The 18,632-nt window shown below is 45.4% G+C and overlaps 1 protein-coding gene across 1 annotated transcript in view; it reads right to left on the minus strand.

Annotated features, from left to right (window-relative positions):
* Window positions 1-17,181, minus strand: part of LOC129328034 (zinc finger protein 91-like) — a 113,575-nt gene extending 96,394 nt beyond the window's left edge. The window contains exons 1-8 of the mRNA XM_054976773.1: window positions 17,105-17,181; window positions 13,781-14,292; window positions 13,557-13,605; window positions 11,977-12,056; window positions 11,641-11,767; window positions 10,770-10,862; window positions 8,799-8,915; window positions 5,091-6,193 (exon numbers count right to left, since the gene is read on the minus strand). Of these exons, the coding sequence (XP_054832748.1) occupies window positions 5,091-6,193; window positions 8,799-8,915; window positions 10,770-10,862; window positions 11,641-11,767; window positions 11,977-12,056; window positions 13,557-13,605; window positions 13,781-14,194 (1,983 nt within the window). The 5' untranslated portion in view covers window positions 14,195-14,292; window positions 17,105-17,181. The remainder of the gene's footprint in view (window positions 1-5,090; window positions 6,194-8,798; window positions 8,916-10,769; window positions 10,863-11,640; window positions 11,768-11,976; window positions 12,057-13,556; window positions 13,606-13,780; window positions 14,293-17,104) is intronic.
* Window positions 17,182-18,632: the final 1,451 nt, after the last annotated feature.

An 18,632-nucleotide genomic window follows, 5' to 3' on the forward strand; every position in this document is an offset into this window, starting at 1 on the left:
CACGCTGCCTCCAGCGCCCCGCGTAATGATGACATTGCCAAAATGATGTCATCACACCACGTCAGGAGCACCTGGGCACTGTGCGCACACGCGAGGCCAGACAACAGTTGCCCCAGGTGCCGGCAACCCTAGATCCGGCCCTGGCATATGCAAATCAGTTATGCCAATGACACACTTCTGGTGATGGCAAGGGGCATGGCATATGCTAATGAGTTATGCTAATAAGTTCCTGCAGCTCTTTTTCTACGAAATGACCCCTGGTTCTTTCCTTTTCACAGGTACTTGCTTCAAGCTGACAACACAATATCATGGACTTCACATCAAGGAAGGCGCTGCTTGATGCTGCCACATGCCTCGTACGCCCAATGAGTCAGCTAGCTTATTTAAACCTGTTTCGAAATGCTTCCCCAAGGGCCACAAACCTTACGAATGAAGCTGTCCATGTTTCCCAAGCACATCCAGTATAGAACCAAGTTGGCTGAAAGGTGCTGGCCAATCACCATCTGAAAAGGTTCAGTCAGCACATCTTTTGTAGGGTTACCAGCAGGCCTGGAAAACCACGTTCTGTCTCTTGAACAGAGGCTTCAGGTTTGGAATGGACAGGGGAAGGTTTCCAGTGCAAGGAGGGCAATCTCCTCACCTGGCCAATAACATTTCATTCAGCCTCTGTTAAAAGGAAAGGACCTTTTTTTCCTGCCAGGTTGTTGGAAACTGTAGCCACTGTAGCATTGCTGAGAGAGGCAGTGATCCTCTGAGGGTGCAAAGAGCAGAAACAGGTGCTGGCAGGAGCCCTGGCTGGGAATCGGAGGTATCCAAGGGCTCATAACCCCCAGGTGGGACTTTGAGTTCAGGTATCCAGACTGCAGCGATCACATCCCCTGGAGGGGATTACTGCATTGGAAGCTGGACTTTACAGAATCACTGTGCATTGTCCCCTCCCCAGGAACCACATCCAAATCTCCAGAATTTTTCAAGCCATAGTAACCCTAGATGGCCCCCCTAAACAGCCAACAAGGCATGGATGGAAGGAGCCCAGCCTTCCAAATCTGGGCAGAAGACCCTCTGCCATTCCATGCGGGCTGCCTTTCCGCAACCCCATCTCTCCGTGCTGTAATCCAGGATCGGGGCTGGGGGGTGGAGTTTCCCCTCTTGGGAGCAGGGAAGCTTCCGGGGTTCACAGGGGGCAGGGAAATTTTCAGCACCCCCCTCCCCACACCCATTCCTTGCAAAAGGCATCACTGCCACAGTACCACCAAATACCTAATGTTGCCCTAAGGTTTTTGTGTTTGGTTGGTCTCCAGTAGAACAGGAAGATTTGTGTCTGGTGGCACCTGAGCCTAGCAAGATTTTCAAGTCATGTCCTCTGGTTCACAAGATCTGAGCAGAGCTATTAATGATAGGACATTTTGGAGGTCTTTCATTCAAAGGGTCGCCATAAATCAGAATCGACTTGACGGCACATGACACACACAAGCTTTTGAGAGTCAAAGCTCCCTTCTGCAGATACATACCTGTGCCGTATCAGAAGAAGGGAGCTTTGACTCTCGAAAGCTTACTCCCTGAAAATCTTGTTGGTCTCTAGGATGCCAATGGACTCAAATCCTGCAGTATTATATTCATGCTATTGATTATGAGTCAGTGGAAGGTTCAAAAGTCCAATCTTTTCTTTGAATTGCTAACTTACACCCCTGCCCCAAATACCACACACACACACACCGGGTCTCTACAGGTAGTTCCACAGGGCTAAAAACCAAGTTTTTTCAGTAAGAAAATGGCTGCCCTGATCCATCTCTGCCTCTGTCCTCTCATTCTCCTCTCTAGCTCCCCTCCACAGTGTCTCCTTTGCGGCTTGGGGATTTAAATTGTAGGTTCCTTGCGGACAGACCCTGGCCTCTCCTCTTTACATTGAAACAACCCAACTGTCAGCAGAGTTTCAGTGCAAAAATCAAAGTCTGTGGATAATATGAACAGAGAACGCATTTCACCTTCTTCAGCTCTCCCCCTCATAGCCCAAAATGGTCTAACTCTCATTTTCTTTCTTGAAAGGCAGAAAACGGAGAGGGGGGCACCTTAGATTTGGTCTAAGGTTTACAGCGTCTTTATTTCCCAGAGCAGAAGCAAGGAAGGAGGCATGATGAGGTCACTTCCTGTCCAGACTCCCCTCTGGTGGGAAAGCTTTGTCTGTCACACCCCTGTAGCATCAGCTCCACCTTGGTAGCTCTGCTGATTTCAGGAAGCTCCACAGCAGCAGAAGGTTGGGGGTGGGGGGTGGAAAAGGCAAGGCAGGAAAATGAGGTGGGGGGCTCTGTAAGGCCTGCAATTGAGGCTGCAGCCTCTCTCTGCAGCAAGCCCCACGGAACTCCAGGGGACTTGAGACTGGTGTATTGCATCATCACATGCAAATGAGGCCAGGGTGGGATTCTCTCCTCCACCCCACCCTGAGAGGGACACCCAGAGGAGGAGTGGCAGGGTGGGGCTTCCTCAAGGGGGGGGGAGTGCCACGCAGCTCCCATGCAATGGAATATACGTTCTCTAAATAAATAAATTTTAAAAATCCTGATAAATGGGGAAATCAGAGTACAACTACAAGTGACTAAAAGAGGCCTGGAGAAGATTGTGCCATGCAGGAACCTTGAGGCTTCCAAAAGAAAAAGAGAGAGAAAATGGCCCCCAGCTTCAACTCTATGCTTGTGGACTGAGTACTGGAAGAGGTGAGGCACTCCATCTCCACCCCAACCCCCCTTTCGCCACTCCTTTCATCAGACTCCCTGGGACTTCCACTTCAAGAAAGGTGGTCTATTTTCATATGCATCCTGTTTATACTGTTACGATAGCTTTATTAGGTTATGCCTGGCATTAGAATGGATTGTAGCAAGAGTCCAGTAGCACCTATAAGACTAACAAAATTTGTGGTTGGGTAGGCGCCTTCATGAGCTACCTTCTTCAGATACCTGTACCTGGACTGTTGCTCTTTTCTACTGTAGTATTGTGTGTGTATGCATGCTGATGTTATTGCATCTTCTTCATTCCGCTGTAAATACATTGCTTTTATTTGTTCCTCAAAGTCTGTCTGCTTGCATTTGTTTAGTAGAACCTTCCCCCAAATCTGGGACACTGGTATAAAGAGTCAATGTGGCATAGTGGTTAGAGTGTCAAACTTGGAACTTGGGGAACCAGGTTTGAACCCCCACTCTGCCATGGAAGCTCGCCAGGTGACCTTCGGCCAGACACACACTGTAAGCCTAACCTGCCTCACAGGGTTGTTGTGGAGATAAAATGGAGGAGACTTATATAAGCCAGCTTGGATCCCCAGTGGGAAAAAGATGGGGTTATTACAAGGGGGGGGGGCTTCTCAATCCATGCTCCAGCTGTAGTCCATTTCTCTGCCACAATCAAATGTATAAACTTAACCTCTTACCAGCCATTTGAATATTGATGAACCTCCGAACCTGTGCAAAGTACTAGGACGGCTGAGCCATTAAGTAGTAGTAGTAGTAGTAGTAGTAGTAGTAGTAGTAGTAGTAGTAGTAGTAGTAGTAAAATCGTGCTTATATACCGCTCTTCTAGACAGATTAGTGCCTCACCAAGAGCGGTGAACAAGTTAGTGTTATTATTATCCCCACAATACAGCTGGGGCGGAGAGGAGTGGCTTACCCAAGACCACCTACTGAACTCATGGCAGTAGTGGGATTCAAGCCAGTAGAGTGCTGGTTCACAGCCAAACCACTTAACCACTGTGCTACATTAGGCGGATGTGTGAGGATACTTTAGCACAGCCTGTTCTTAACCAAAGAAAAAGCTTTATTGGATTACATTAGAATATATAACAGAGAGCATACAATATTTATTAAGATCAATCAAGGCTAGCAGCCAAATAAGAAAACAATGGAAGTTGTTCATATCTAGTTAGAAGCATCTGAGAGTTACAAAAGATATCTGGACAACCAGGTATCCAAGAGATGCAGCAGCAAAAAAAAGCAAACTAGGAGCCCTAGTTCTAAAAAACATAACCTGTTACTACTAAAGTTTTTGACACCTCTCCACAACATGTGATAACAGGATAGGTCAAATCACTCCCTTTTTATAATAAACTGTCTTCCAAGTATTTTAGCTAGGAAATGAACAAAGCAATTCGTAAGCTGTATAATATGAGCCCGATATAGCACAAAACCTCTAGACACTAAGTGAATACTTTTACAGCTTGCCCTTCCTCTGATGCCTTTGTCAGGAGGCATGGTTACTCCCCCATGTGGACTTCATGATTCCGGGAGAGGGCTTGTGGCTGAAGCTGTTGCCACGGTGGAAGCATTGACAGCAATGCTGATTCTTGTGAACCTAACCATACAAAAACCACCAGGGTCTCCGGAGCTATAGACAAGCAATGACTATATTACATGAAAGCGCATTTAATATTAACTAAAGTGCTCAATAGCACGGCAAAAGAAGGAACAGCGAAAAGAGACATTCAGCACTCATTGTTGAGGAGTCCGATGTGGAATTTTCCATGGACTGTCTTTGTAGCTTGTAAATTGGCTACATAGTGGCTTGTATATGAGACTTTGTGGTAAGTGTTCATACTGTTAATTGATTGGGTTTGCACATGTTTAGCACTGTGCACATAGCACTTTTGTAAATATTAAATGCGCTTTCATGTAATATAGTTATTGCTTGTCTATACCTCCGGAGACCCTGGTGGTTTTTGTATGGTTAGGTCTTTTGTCCGGTGGTGCTCCTTTTTTGGTTAGCTAGTTTGATTCTGTGAACCTAGGCAGATCATGAGAGGGAGGGCAGGAAGGCAGGGAGGGTTGCATCAGTGTTTAGTTCTTGTGGCCCCTTCTTACATGCCCAGGGTAATGCCGATAGCTGTCTTTGAGTCAGGTAGCAATGTTCCCCAGGCCAGTTCGATATTTTGCCATCTTCTGGGCATGGAGCAGGGGTGACTGGGGGAGTGTGAGGGAGAGGCAGTTGTGAATGTCCTGCATTGTGCAGTGGGTTGGACTAGATGACCCTGTAGGTCCCTTCCAACCCTATGATTCTGTGATTCTATTTATGAAATCAGCGTATATTTAATTAAGCATTTATATTTTAGCACAATCTAAGTGGTTATTTGATTCCTCTCCTGAGTGGATACATTGATGGAGATAAAACTGTGCACTCTGAGCAAAGCACTTTCCACAGTCCATACATTGATATGGTTTCTCCTCAGTATGGATACATTGATGTAAAATAAGATGTGTTCTCTGAGTAAAGCTCCTTCCACAGTCCATACATTTGTATGGTTTCTCCTCTGTGTGGATACAGCGATGAGCAGAAAGCAATGAACTCCGAGTAAAGCTCTTTCCACAGTCCATACATTTATATGGTTTCTCGCCGGTATGGGTACGTTGATGTAAAATAAGATGTGTGCTCTGAGTAAAGCTCCTTCCACAGTTCACACATGTATATGGTTTCTCTCCTGTGTGGATACGTCGATGGATAGTAAGCTGTGTACTCCGAACAAAGCTCTTTCCACAGTCCACACATTTATAGGGTTTCTCCCCTGTGTGGATACGCCTATGGGCAGTAAGCTCTGTATTCTGAGCAAAGAGCTTTCCACAATCCACACATTTATATGGCTTCTTCCCAGTATGGATAAGTTGATGTGCAATAAGATGTGAACTCTGAGCAAAGTTCTTTCCACAGTCCACACATTTATAGGGTTTCTCTCCTGTGTGGGTACGTTGATGAACAATACGGTTTGCACTCCGAGCAAAGCTCTTCCCACACACCAAGCATTTATATGGTTTCTCTCCAGTATGGATACGTCGATGGGTAGTAAGCTGTGTCGTCCGAGCAAAGTATTTTCCACAGTCCACACATTGATACGGTTTCTCCCCGGTATGGATACGTCGATGAGAGGTAAGCTGTGCACTCCGAGCAAAGCATTTTCCACAGTCCACACATTTATAAGGTTTCTCCCCTGTGTGTATTCTCCAGTGCGTATTAAACTCTGATTGATAAATGAATGTTTTTCCACACACGGGGCAACTGATGTTTCCATAGTATTGTAAGATGTCCTGGGGTTCAGCACCCTGAGAAGAAGAATATTCATTCCCCCTTTTCCATGTCGTTCCATTGGTTCTTCTCTGCTGTTCCCCTTCCAGTAGGAGCTTTTGCAGTTCTCCCCCAGGTTTTTCCTGAGGACCATCAGCCTCTAGAATGAGGAGGAAAGTGGTAAGACCTTAATGCCAAAGCAGAATCAAGGAAAGAAGGCCATTAACTGCTCTTGATAACAACAGAAAGGAAAACACTTGTAAGGGAGACAAATCCTCCCACGTTTTAATTAGCTTTGATTTTTCATGCAGGATAAACATAGAAAACAGAGCGGGATGGAACACCAACGGTGATCTAGCCCAACCCCCTGCAAAGTGCCGGAAGTTCAGTTATCCTCCCCCTCCCCCCCCAGTAATCCCTGCTTTCTGCCCAGAGGAAGGCAAAAAAAACCCTCCAGGATCCCTGGCCAATCTGGCCTGGAGGAAAATTCCTTCCTGACCCCAAAGTGACTATTAGCAATATGTTGGGCATGTAAGAAATGGCCACGAGAGCCAAGCACTGGCTCATCCCTTCAGGCCCTCCCCCTCCTAATCTGTGCATTCATATTAAGTCAGAGAATCACCATCGCTGTCAGGGGACCATCCAGCCTCTACTTAAATACCTCCAAGGAAGGGGAGCCTACCACCTCCCGAGGAAGCCTGTTCCACTGAAGAACCGCTCCAACTGTCAGGAAATTCTTCCTAATGTTTAGCCTAAAGCTCTTTTGCTTTAATTTTAAACCGTTCTTTTGGGTCCGACCCTCTGGGGCAACAGAAAACAACTCTGCTCTATCTACGTGACAGCCCTTCATATACTGGAAGAGGGCTGTCATATCTCCTCTCAGTTACCTCCTCTCCAGGCTAAACATGCCCAGCTCCTTCAACCTTTCCTCATAGGATTTTGTCTTCAAAATTTTTATATACTTATTTTTATATACTAAACCTATGCTTTTTCAGTATTACATGCTTTGCACTTTTTCTATGCTCAGGAGCCAAAGTACTACTTGTAATGTAACCTGTAAGAATTTGACACTTGAAACAAGAATACTTGAAACTCTGTAAGAACTGATATACTGCTTTTAGGGCTGCACTTATATGTTATATTATTCTATAGATTCCAATAGAAATCAGTACCAGAGAGCCTTTTGTAGAAAACTGATTTGATGCAGCAAGCTGGTTTTGGCCACCTGTGGTATTATCTTCCTTAAAGCTGAGAAGGAACTGGGGAAAAGGGCACGAATAGGAAAACATCCCTTCCTATCCACAGATTTCAGTTATCAGAAGATATCAAGGCACCAGATTGAGATTCATTGGCGCCCTTGAAAGTATTATGCCCAGAAGAAAGTAGGTAAAAGGTTAGACAGTGTCCTTCCAAAATGAGGGCAGAGGAAAAAAACTGTGAAGACTGGAATTCCCCCAAATAGAGGGGCCAGCCCAGAATTACATCTTCAAATCAGAACTGACCCTAGATATATCAAATATTAGAATATTGTAATATTGTTATGATTATCTGAAAGTATTAATTGCCTGTGTTTCTATTGTAATTTTGATGAGCTCCGGACACAAGGAGACCACCTACTCCTGTGAAAAAGGGGCTCCTCCATTGTTTAAATTAAACAATCATATATTGCTTCATTCTACAGGACTCCGTGGTGTGTGTGTGTGTCTTATTGTGATTGGCGAGAGGGACACCTAAGGCACAAGTTTGTGCATTACACCCTTACCATCTTTGTCCTTTCCACACATTCTAGCTTGTCAACCTGCGGCGCCCAAAACTGAACATAGGACTCCAATGTGCATATAAGTGAACTCCTGGACGAATCCTCCACTCTCCTATGGAAGCTTATCCTTGGTTAAAACGGAGGTGGACAGAGAACACTGTTGTAAGGTGCTTAGAGTCCACATTGGGGAGGAAAGGGGATGGGCTTGCATGTTTTAGTTGACATCAGAAAGCTGTCCACATATATCATGTGGGTTGTCAGAAAAAAAAAATACAGTTCACACAGCACAGGGTTCTTCAGGCTTTCTGGATGACTGCCATCAGCTCTGTCCATGTATGCATACAGATACTCTTGGGGGCAAGTTACGTTTTTCTATAGAAGGCCAAATATTAGCTTGGGAGCCTCATCATACCTGGTCTTCCATATGTCATAACAAAATAACAATATGGCTGTTTTTTGATATTGTGGGTGCCTGTCCATTCATAGAATTAATTAGAGCTACATGGAGAAGCCAAGGAGTGAACTTGGGACCTTCCGAATGAAAAGTGTGTGTTCCACCTGTTACCCAAATGGGTCTCCATTGTCTGTCCTCTGGCCCCAAGAGGCATCCATCTGAGCACATCCAGAGTGCAGACCGGCACCAATAGGGTACATTCCAGAATCTTTACAGCCAAGTGTCTCTCAGGGTTCAAGATTTAGGGGGTGGGGCACCAGTGAGTAAAGGCACATACACAGGGATTTAACTGAAATGAATGAAGCGGTTCATTTACATAGGACTGAGGAATTAATAAACTCATGCACACACTATCCGTTCTGCAGTACATTCTAACACCTAAAGGTCCACTCCTAACCACAACTAAAAGTACAGAATAGACTTTTAGTGATTAGTTCCTGCTTAACAATCCATGGTTGTAATGTCAGCAGAGGCTATTATTTCTGAATACCCTAGATCATGTTTAGAAGTGGGTGCAGAAAAAGAGAGAGAGGGAGAGAGAGACCATACTACCTGTCTCATAGCAGGGGCGGAACTGATGCTCCATCCATTGGAACGTAGCAGGGGCGGCTGTAATGCTCCTTCTGCTCCCTCCAATGTTATGGATGGCGCTTCCCAGAGAAAAGGGTTCTGAAAAGAAAGGAGGGCAGTGGGCATAGAAGAAATTCTTAATCAAAAGAATCTGTGGTTGCAGCAGAGTGGATACAGGGCTCAAAAAGGACATGCAGAAGGATATAAAAGAAGAGGAGGCCGTTACAAAATAAGAGCAAACCAGAGTATGGCTAGAGTGACAGCTGTTCTCACATCTGTTCTTGGTGTTCCACTTATACTACAGTTTCCTATCTTTGATGTAAATGAGGTTCATTAATATGGACAATCAGTGGGTGCCTCAGTTCTAAGTGGGCACCTTGAGTTAATTCGGGCTAAGATTAGGTGCAGTGGGATTTCTGAATGCAGCAAGAAAATAAGGGGGCTCTGATGGATGAGATGTAATAATTGGGTGAAGACCAAGGGCTCTTCTGGTGTTTGAAGCTGACTCATCCAAACATGTGAAATGTTAATATTAGAGAATGGGAAGGATGTAATATGCTGAGTTCTTAGAGGTCCTGTCTTGTCCTCATTGAAGAGCAGGAGAATTATAGAACTACAATATGTTTTGACACATATCACTATGAATTGGGTTGTTACTTGGTTTCAGTTAGTATTTATCCATTTAGCAGGTTTATAGAAACAAAGGTGCAAACCTCTGCCTTTCCCCTTATGACCTCGGGGAAAGTAATTACTCTTTTTGATACAAGCGCATAGGCAAAATACAAAGAACTACAATCTATTTAGCTCACAGCAAAAAGTACATGTTCGTTTTAGGTTTGATATATTGTCGTTTTACGTTTGTCGCGGAAACTTAGCTCATAGAAAACTAATAATATGCTCAGCAATCTAAATCTAAAAGATGAATCCTTGTGCCTTGCATAAGAAAGATGGCTGTTGGTAATGAAAGGAGTATATGTGTGTGTGTGTGGGGGGGGGTGAGAGTGAGCGGCAGCACTCTTTGTTTGTAGGCTTCAAATCCTCCTTCCTCTTGCATCCATGAAAGCGGGGGGGGGGGCGGCTGGGGGCTGGAAACTCCCTGTTCTCTTTTACTGCTAAGGCACTGAATTGTCTTGCAGATGTTACGAGTCTTTTTTGGAGGTCCTCCTACCCAATCCCTGTAAGTGATTCTTAGTAATCACAGTTTTCTTTTCTAAACTGAATGCTTGATAATGTATTCTAAAACCTTTCCAGGTATGGACGTCAAGCTGACAGGTCGGCACTTACCTGGATTCTGTGGCGGTTAAGGTCTGCCTCTCAAGCTCTGCTATCTGTGCCCTTATTTACAGAGGTCTGTGGATCCAGAGATGGGGCATTTAAAGTCATGGCCTCTCCCTTCTAGAAGCTTGCCTGGAGCCGACCTTGCTATCTTTTCAGTGCCAGGCCAAAACATTTCTTTTCAACCAACTGAGCTTTTAACTAAAACCTGTCCTTTTTCAAGTTTTCTTTGGTTTGCTTCTCTCCTGAGGGCTCGTCTCCAGATTTTTGAGGTGGCTCAATGGTTGTTTCATGCTGTTCTTGCCCTTGTTTAAATTTTAATATTGACAATTCTTATTATGTTATCTTGAGAGGCATCTATATCTATATCTATATCTATATCTATATCTATATCTATATCTATATCTATATCTATATCTATATCTATATCTATGTCTGTCTGTCTATTGATCTAGATCGATAGAGAGATCTATATATATAAATGTTGAATACATAGAAATTTCCTTCAAGATCAGGCACCAATAAACCTGCATTTTGAACGTTGTTCTAACCATTTAAGGAACCTTTTGAAGCTATACTTGGCTGTTTCGTCTTCAAAAATCTCTCAGTGATGGTTATACAAAGAGGTCCTATCCAGATATACCAGAAAAAGGTCGCACCACACAAGTAGTTTCATACCTACTGATCTCTTTCTTTCTTCTGGGTCCTGGAAAAATGGATTTCCATTTCCTTGCAGCATGGAAATACATTCAGGTCTGGGAACCAGAAGTCCTTTCAGGGAAAGAAAAAGAACAGTTACTCATGGGAGTGGAGGGGGCTAGAGCTTGGATCCAGAAGTATCTGTCTGCTGATCCCGGTGGTGGCCCAGAGCAGAGGAGTGGGGAGGGGACTTCAGCACAGGGAAGGGGAGCCCAGCCCAGACACAGCCACAGTGTCTCAGTCGCCTCCAAAGGCAAGAAGGATCCAGCATCCCTCTCTGATATATAATGTGACCATGACAAAGGGCCTTGAAGGTCTCCTCTCCCTTTCAAGAGACCCGATACTCCTTGCAGAGTGCAAAAAAGTCATGCATGTATCCATTAAAAATCTGATTTCTCTACTTTGCACATCACTTATCCCACCCTTCTTTGAGGAAGCTCACAACAGCTTTTTCCTCCAGACTACCACTCTTCTGGTGTGCTCCTCTGATTTTAGTAGCAGCCGGGCCCACAGGAATTCAGCAGCAAAGTTGTTTGTAACAAAGACCAAAACTTCACCTGCTAAAATCCAGTTTTTCATTATTTGTTTTTTGAGACTCTGGCATACCTTTTTAATGTATGCATTGTGGAATAACCACAATTCATCACTTCATCCCTGTCCCTGTAGTGTTGCCTTCCTCATGCCCAACGGGAGGCCGTAAGGCTCTTGGGGCAAGGAAATTTCTTTTCACACTTACAAATAAATGCAATACTGAGAGTCTTCCCTGGAAGATCCCTACGGGGGGAGGGTTTCTTAGAAGGAGCGGTTTTTGCCTTCAGCCCAATATGAATTAAGGGAAAGGGAGCCTTACGCAGAGAGGCCACATTCTGGCAATTGTCCTCCATGACTTCCTTGTGAAGTTTTCTTTGGTCCGGATCCAGCAAAGCCCACTCCTCCTGAGTGAAATGCACATATACATCCTCGAAGGTCACTCGACCCTGAAAAGAGAACAAAAGAAACCCCTCACTCCACTCAGATAATGAAACCATTCTTCCCCCTTCCTTCTATCAGAACGTTTCTTTTTTCATCTAGTGAACAGTACAAACATGAGGCAAGGGAAGGAGAGAACGAGGTTCTCTCTGGGCTAAGGAAGGGGTGGGTGATGCAGCGAGGCACCCAGGGTCAAAATGGGCACTTATGCACTTACCCGATCTGGCCAAAAAGCAGTTTCTTTTTCTTTGCTGCAAAGAGTTGACAAAGAATATATTGCTGGATTCAAGGCCCCAACTGGAATGATCAAGAGATAATTGGAACACAAAAAAAAAGAGAGAGAGGGAGAGAGATAATTGGAACACGTTCTAAACTTTCCAGGTATTTAGCATTTCATTTACTTGCGCGGGGGGAAAAAAAGATTCTTCCTCCCTTGGCTCATGGGATGTCCGAAATGCGAGGAACAGACAGTCCTAAACCCACAGACAGAACCACAGCTACCGTATTTATTTTATTTTATTATTTACTTTGCATTTCTATTCCGCCCTCCCCACGAAGGACGGGAGAGTGGAATACCCCAGAATCTCTTGGCACGTGGGCAAGACCAGAGCATACGGAAAAGGGCACCCTTGCAACTGAGGAAGTACCACTGCCCACTTTGCTGGGGGGCACTCCTGTCCATCTCCCTGCGCAAGTCGTCCGTCAGAGCAACAAAGGCTGTTTCATTCCCATGACCAGGCCTAAACCAGTGTAGAAAGGATCTAAACTATATTGGACTCATCCTGGAAAGCCTGAAGCTGTCCACCCCACCACTCATTCAATCACCTTGGCCCAGAATGAACATTTGAGAGAGGCAGAGTGAGATCTTCTGGGACCAGGGCAAGCGTCTTTAAAAGCGAAGTGCAGCACAGCCTGTTTCGAGGGTGTGGCCCCCCTCCCCCCACTCACTGCCTTAAGGATCCATTAAGTCAACCTGGCCCGCCCTGACACATTCAATTAGCAAGGAAGGGCAAGTGGCATACAAGCAGGTGGTAGGCTTCAAACCTCCACACATCCTGTCCACATGCTCAGATTTAAAATCCCCATGTGAAAACCGGTTGGATCCATGAGGCTATGGGAACAGATCAACTAAATCAATCCCCCACCCCTTGGTATCCCTGTAAACCCAAATCCCAGCCAGTAGCAATCTGTCTACAACAAGGGGGCTGTTTTCAGTCTCCCCACCCTCAGAGCACCTTCCTCCTGCCCAGAGCAAAACACCAGCTCAAGAAGTCTGCCCTGCGCAGGAGGTGGGCCCTGTTATTACCTGAGACAGGCCCATGAAACCTTGAACTGCAATGGACAAGGTGGCCTCCACATGGGTGCTGAAGTCCCGCACAAGAACTATGTTACTACGGCATAAGACCTTCTCAAAGTTTCTAATTTTGTTCCTCTTCTTGGCCCAGTTTTTAACATTAATTTACATTCATCATCATTTTTAAGTTAGGAGGCAAGTTTGTTCTCAGTGCCTTTCCTGCTGACACCAGAAGTGGAATGTGCCAGAAATGTTTTTGTCATATTTTCTTCCATATATTTAGTACATTCTCAGGTTTAAACTATAAATCCCTATACTTTTTCTTTATTCCCAACTACAAACCTACTGACATTTTTACAAAGTAGTTACTCAACTGGTTAACCATGTTACTCTTGCACGCCTAATTATATATTTTCAGACAGGGATGGGGGAGGGGGGGTAAAAGCAGCCCACCTACACTTGAGGAGGACATCCAGTGGGCACAACAGCCCTTTTGGTCTTACCAAGAAATGCCGCTCCGTGGTAATGTTCCTGGGCGATTTTATCTTGCACCTGAAACAGAAATGGAGAACTCAGAAAGGGGAGACTGCTGAGAAAATGAACATGAAAAAGGTGTGTGTGTGTGGGGGGGGGGTTCTTTAAAAAGTTGGGGCAATCCGTATGGATTTCGAGGGTATCCTTGATTGTATCCTGTGCTCAACATACTATACAGGTGTGTCCCTCTCACCTGCTGGACCTGAATCTTGGCATCTGCCTGGCTCATGAGGAAACCTTCTGCCAGGGCCACTGCCTGGTCACTGGTCTCCGGTTCACATTCCCTGACCCAGCTCTCCATCTCTGGGGGCAGGACAGCCAAGAACCAGTAAAGGATCACCCGATCCAGGATCTCCTTCTTGCTGTGCCTTTCTGGCTCCAGCCACTGGTGGCACAGATGGTGCAGTCGGCTGCAAGCCTCTCGGGGCCCTTCGGCCTCCTGGTAGCGGAAGTGCCTGAATTGCTGGCACTGCCCATCTGAAGGGGGAAAATCCTCTCCCAGGCTCTTCTGCATGGCGCCTTCCCACACTTCCCTTCCGCTCCCAGCCTCGGTGGCTTCGGGGCCTTCTCTTGTCTCTGGACCAACTGAGTCCTGCTCTTCCTTCATCCTCCCTTCCTCTCCAGACAGCCTCCACCTGGTCCTGTGAATCACCTTCCTCCTCTGCTGGATCCTTCAGTAAAGGCAAGTGCTGGATCTATGACCTCCTGCAAAGAGAAGACGGATTTGCTGGAAACATAGATATGAGCACCTGTGTTTAAACAGGTGACCTGTGACTCACGAAAGCTCATGGAACAGCCCACAATAGAGGAGCTTCAACACAGCAAAGAGAAAGGCTCCACTTTGCTTAATAAAAGCATTGCTAAACTATAGACTAAAGACCCCTGCAGAGTTCAGAAGTAAGAAAACATTACATGGTACCAGGAGTGTGGTGCACATTTGCAAAGTGGTTGATGTGAAGTTAGAGCGGCCCGAAGGCGAACAGAGCAACTTCGAGTCCCAGAGATGCTGCATCTTTCTAAGCATGCTAAAGACAACTGAAGAATATTTCAACAGCAATTCATGGAAGCCAATGGAGCCATGGAGGAGCCAGAGTGGAGAAAGGGAACCTAGTTTTGATCCTTGCAAGGCCGTGTCCCACCGATTTGCCTCATGTCCCACTGATTTGTCTCACCTTTTAAGGTAAAGAATTAAATGCTATCTTGATAGGGTGTCTTCAGTTCAGAAACTGGTATTCATTTATCCATGTTTTTATACTCTGGTCCAGAGGAGTTAGCCATGTTAGTCTGTAGTAGCAAAATCAAAAAGAGTCCAGTTGCACCTTTAAGACTAACCAATTTTATTGTAGCATAAGCTTTCGAGAATCAAGTTCTCTTCGTCAGATGACGAAGAGAACTTGATTCTCGAAAGCTTATGCTACAATAAAATTGGTTAGTCTTAAAGGTGCAACTGGACTCTTTTTGATTTTTATACTCTGGCTGTCTCATGTCTTACCAATAAGTGTGAAAGAATGAGTACTCTAAATATAATAACAAGTTGAAAGAGTTTCATATGCGAAGTAAAAAGGAGATTTCTGAAGACACCTTTTAAGGTAAAGAATTCAATACTATCTTGATAGGGTGTCTTCAGTTCAGAAACAGTTATTCATTATCCACAGTTTTATACTCTGGCTGGGTTTGTTTTATGGGGGATTTTTAATGAAACATTTTTTATGTTTCCATGACAATGTGCTTCTGAAGACACCTCGGTCAGGGTCTCTGGAGGGGCCACACAAAAATTCTCTAAAGAAACAAGTATCTTTGTCATACAAGAGATCAAAGGTTGGCAGAGATCTTTCGAGTTCTGTGGCTGATCTGGGAAACCCAAGTCCAACACGTGACTTCGCAGGGCTTAATGACTCCTTCAGAGGGGATCAGATTGCCCTGGGTCCCTATGAATTCAAGAGGCGGGGTGGATTTCTAGAAGCCAAAGATCTTACATTACCAAAGGCAAGCGAAGTATGCTGGGCTCCAGAAGTCACCCAGAAGACAGCAGATTTGCTGGGCTCCAGAAGTCACCCAGAAGACAGCAGATTTGCCAGTTGAGTCTTTAGGCAGGATTATAGTTACAGTGCATAACAGTGTGAAGAGGGGAACCTCCAAAAATCCAAGTTTGCTCTCCCAGAACTGCAGGGGGAGCAGGACTGCACTATAGCAACATCAGGCGTATGAAAAGATTTATGAGACTGCCTCTCCCTCTATGCTCTTCTGTACGAGTCCCTCTGCAGGCGTCACTCTGAAAATGGGCAAAATCTACCACTGCCTGTAAACATGCAATCTCCGTGGCGACCTCCACCTTATGGAGCGGCCTGTGTGGAGAGGTCAGGAAACCTCCACTCTCCTGGGTTTCAGCAATCTATGCAAAACTGAATTTTTCAGGGCAGAGGGCTTTCTACTCAGGGAATGGGCCTGTGCTGTAAGAAACAGCGCAGAGAAATGTTATCAAACAGGGAGTAGGACTGTAGACTATTCTAGTGGGTACTGTCTACTGGTGTAACGTGTGTGCGCCTTGTGCCATCAAGTTGCCTCCAACCTATGGCAACCCTATGAATGAAAGACCTCCAAAACGTCCTATCTTTAACAGACTTGCTCAGATCCTGCAAACTGGAGGATGTGACTTCTTTTATTGACTCCAGCCATCTCGTTTTAGGTCTACCTCTTTTCCTGCTGCCTTTCACTTTTCCTAGCATTAATGATTTTTCCAGAGAATGATGGTTGTTGGGGGTTTTCCGGGCTGTATTGCTGTGGTCTTGGCATTGTAGTTCCTGACGTTTCGCCAGCAGCTGTGGCTGGCATCTTCAGAGGTGTAGCACCAAAAGACAGAGATCTCTCAGTGTCACAGTGTGGAAAAGAAGTAGGTCAGCCCGGAAAACCCACAACAACCATCGTTCTCCGGCCGTGAAAGCCTTCGACATTTCCAGAGAATCTTGTCTTCTCATGAGGTGACCAACCTAGGATAGCTTTAGTCTTGTCATTTTAGCTTCTAGGAAGAATTCAAGCTTGATTTGATCTAGTACTCACTTATTTATCTTTTTGGCTGTCCGTGGTATCTGGAAAACTCTCCTCCTGCACATTTCAAATGAATCAAAATGGGAGTTTCAGTGTCGATGAATATGTTAATCTCAAATTACTTAGTTTTTCTCTCTGCAGCGTTTTATCTTTATATTCAGATTTTTGCTTCCTTTCAAACAACTGCAATCCAGTTGCATTGTTTATTGACTATCCCGGCCATTGATCGTACTGGCTCACACTGTGTAATCTAGACTATAAATAGCGTAAATACAATAAAAATAAGACAGAAGCAGGAGCAGAGAAAATACGGAAGAAGGTGCATATTCCAGGAAGATCTCAGCTCCGCCTCCACAGAAGAGGAGCTTCCAGAGAGCAATCAGAAAAGTCCTTCAGATGAATGGAGCCCATTAGTTAATCATGGCAACAGCAGGGAGACATTTTGCAAAGGAGATATTATTGCAGTCCTTACCGATTTTGCAAAAGTCCTCAGGGGCTGCCGGGTCTCCCCTTCACCCAACAACACAACACACAACTGAGACCTTTCAGCAGGAAGTGACAGTACTAGGTCAGGTGGCCTCCCCTCTTCTGGCCTCTCTAGGAATGGAAACTCCTTCCCTTTAACCCTTAGGTGGACTCTCCAGCAAACAAAAGAGGACATACTTCAGGCTTCGCCCAGCCAGAGGGTACCTTTTGACATACAAACAAAATAAAATAAAATCAGAGTCACTAAAACAATCACACACCCACCAACTCCAGGTCCTGTCACAGTGCAAAAGTATGAATCCAAAGTGTTAGTTCTGACAGCAGATACAGTAAACTTGGCTTAGCTATTCAAAATGGGATACTCCTTCATATAAAAACAATGAATAGAGAGAGACAGTGCGGTGTAGTGGTTAGAGAGCAGTACCAGGACCTGGAAGATCCAGGTTCTTCAGGGGCCCTGTCCCCGAGCCATTTAGGGCCCCAAAGCTAAGAAATGGCACTTGGACTTGTGCCCTGAAACAGACGGGTAGACAGGGCAGGTCTTCCAGAGTGGCATTGATCAGTGTTACACCCCTGGTGGCATCCTGGCCTCTGCAGAATGGATGAGCTAAAATGTCTGTTTTCTAAGGCAGCCCCACTTAAGATGCATCAAAGTCATCTAACTTGGATGTGCTCAGAGCATGGACCACCCACCTGACCCTCCAACCCCTGGCCAGCAGTCAGCAGCACCCCCCCCAGGTTATGAAGCTACTCCTTTGAATGGGAGGGGGCTTGTGGCTGAGGGGTGGGAGATAGTTCGACTCCTGGCCTTATATACACCCCCCCCCCACACAGAGCAATGGTTGGATAGTGGCAGGACTTGCAGCAGATAGAAATATTCTAGGGATATGAAAGGATTTGAGGTCACTGGACTCTGTGCATAGAAAGAAATGGGAGGGGGCAGGAGCTGTAAGAAATGTCTCAAACAGATGCTTTGATAAAGGGATAAAAGACAGCAGACTATACTTCTGTGCAGTCCGTTCTATGCAGCCCATTAGGCTCACATCATAATAGATAATAGTCAGGCACCTCTCATCAGGCAATGTGTGGTTTTGCAACATTTGCTGTTCAATTTGCTCTGAAGGATTCCTTCTTTTCAAAGCGATGTTTCCCTTTGGTGCCTGGTGAAGCTGAAGATCAGAAGCGAGAAAAGAAAAAAGAAAGCTGAGCTCCCCTTTGTATGAAAGCGATCCTGAAGCACCGGAAAGGCTCCAAAAATCCGACCTTTTTGCCCTGGAAAGTCTTGCTGGTCTCGAACTTCCCTCAGCCAGAAATCAGGACTCTGAATGGGGGAAACAAAATCTGCTGACAGGGAGGCAAATCTCCCTTTTCCCCAACACTGCATATTTCTTCTTCTACACCATCGTCTTCGGTTAATATTTGCCTGCCCTTTCCTCGCATGCCCCGTTCGCCTTTTCTCTCCTGGTCCCTTGGACTGGGGAAGTGCTCCCTAAGGGTTAAAGAGAGAGAGAGAC

The sequence above is a fragment of the Eublepharis macularius genome, chromosome 4 (genome assembly GCF_028583425.1).
Source record: "Eublepharis macularius isolate TG4126 chromosome 4, MPM_Emac_v1.0, whole genome shotgun sequence".
Lineage (NCBI taxonomy): Eukaryota > Metazoa > Chordata > Lepidosauria > Squamata > Eublepharidae > Eublepharis > Eublepharis macularius.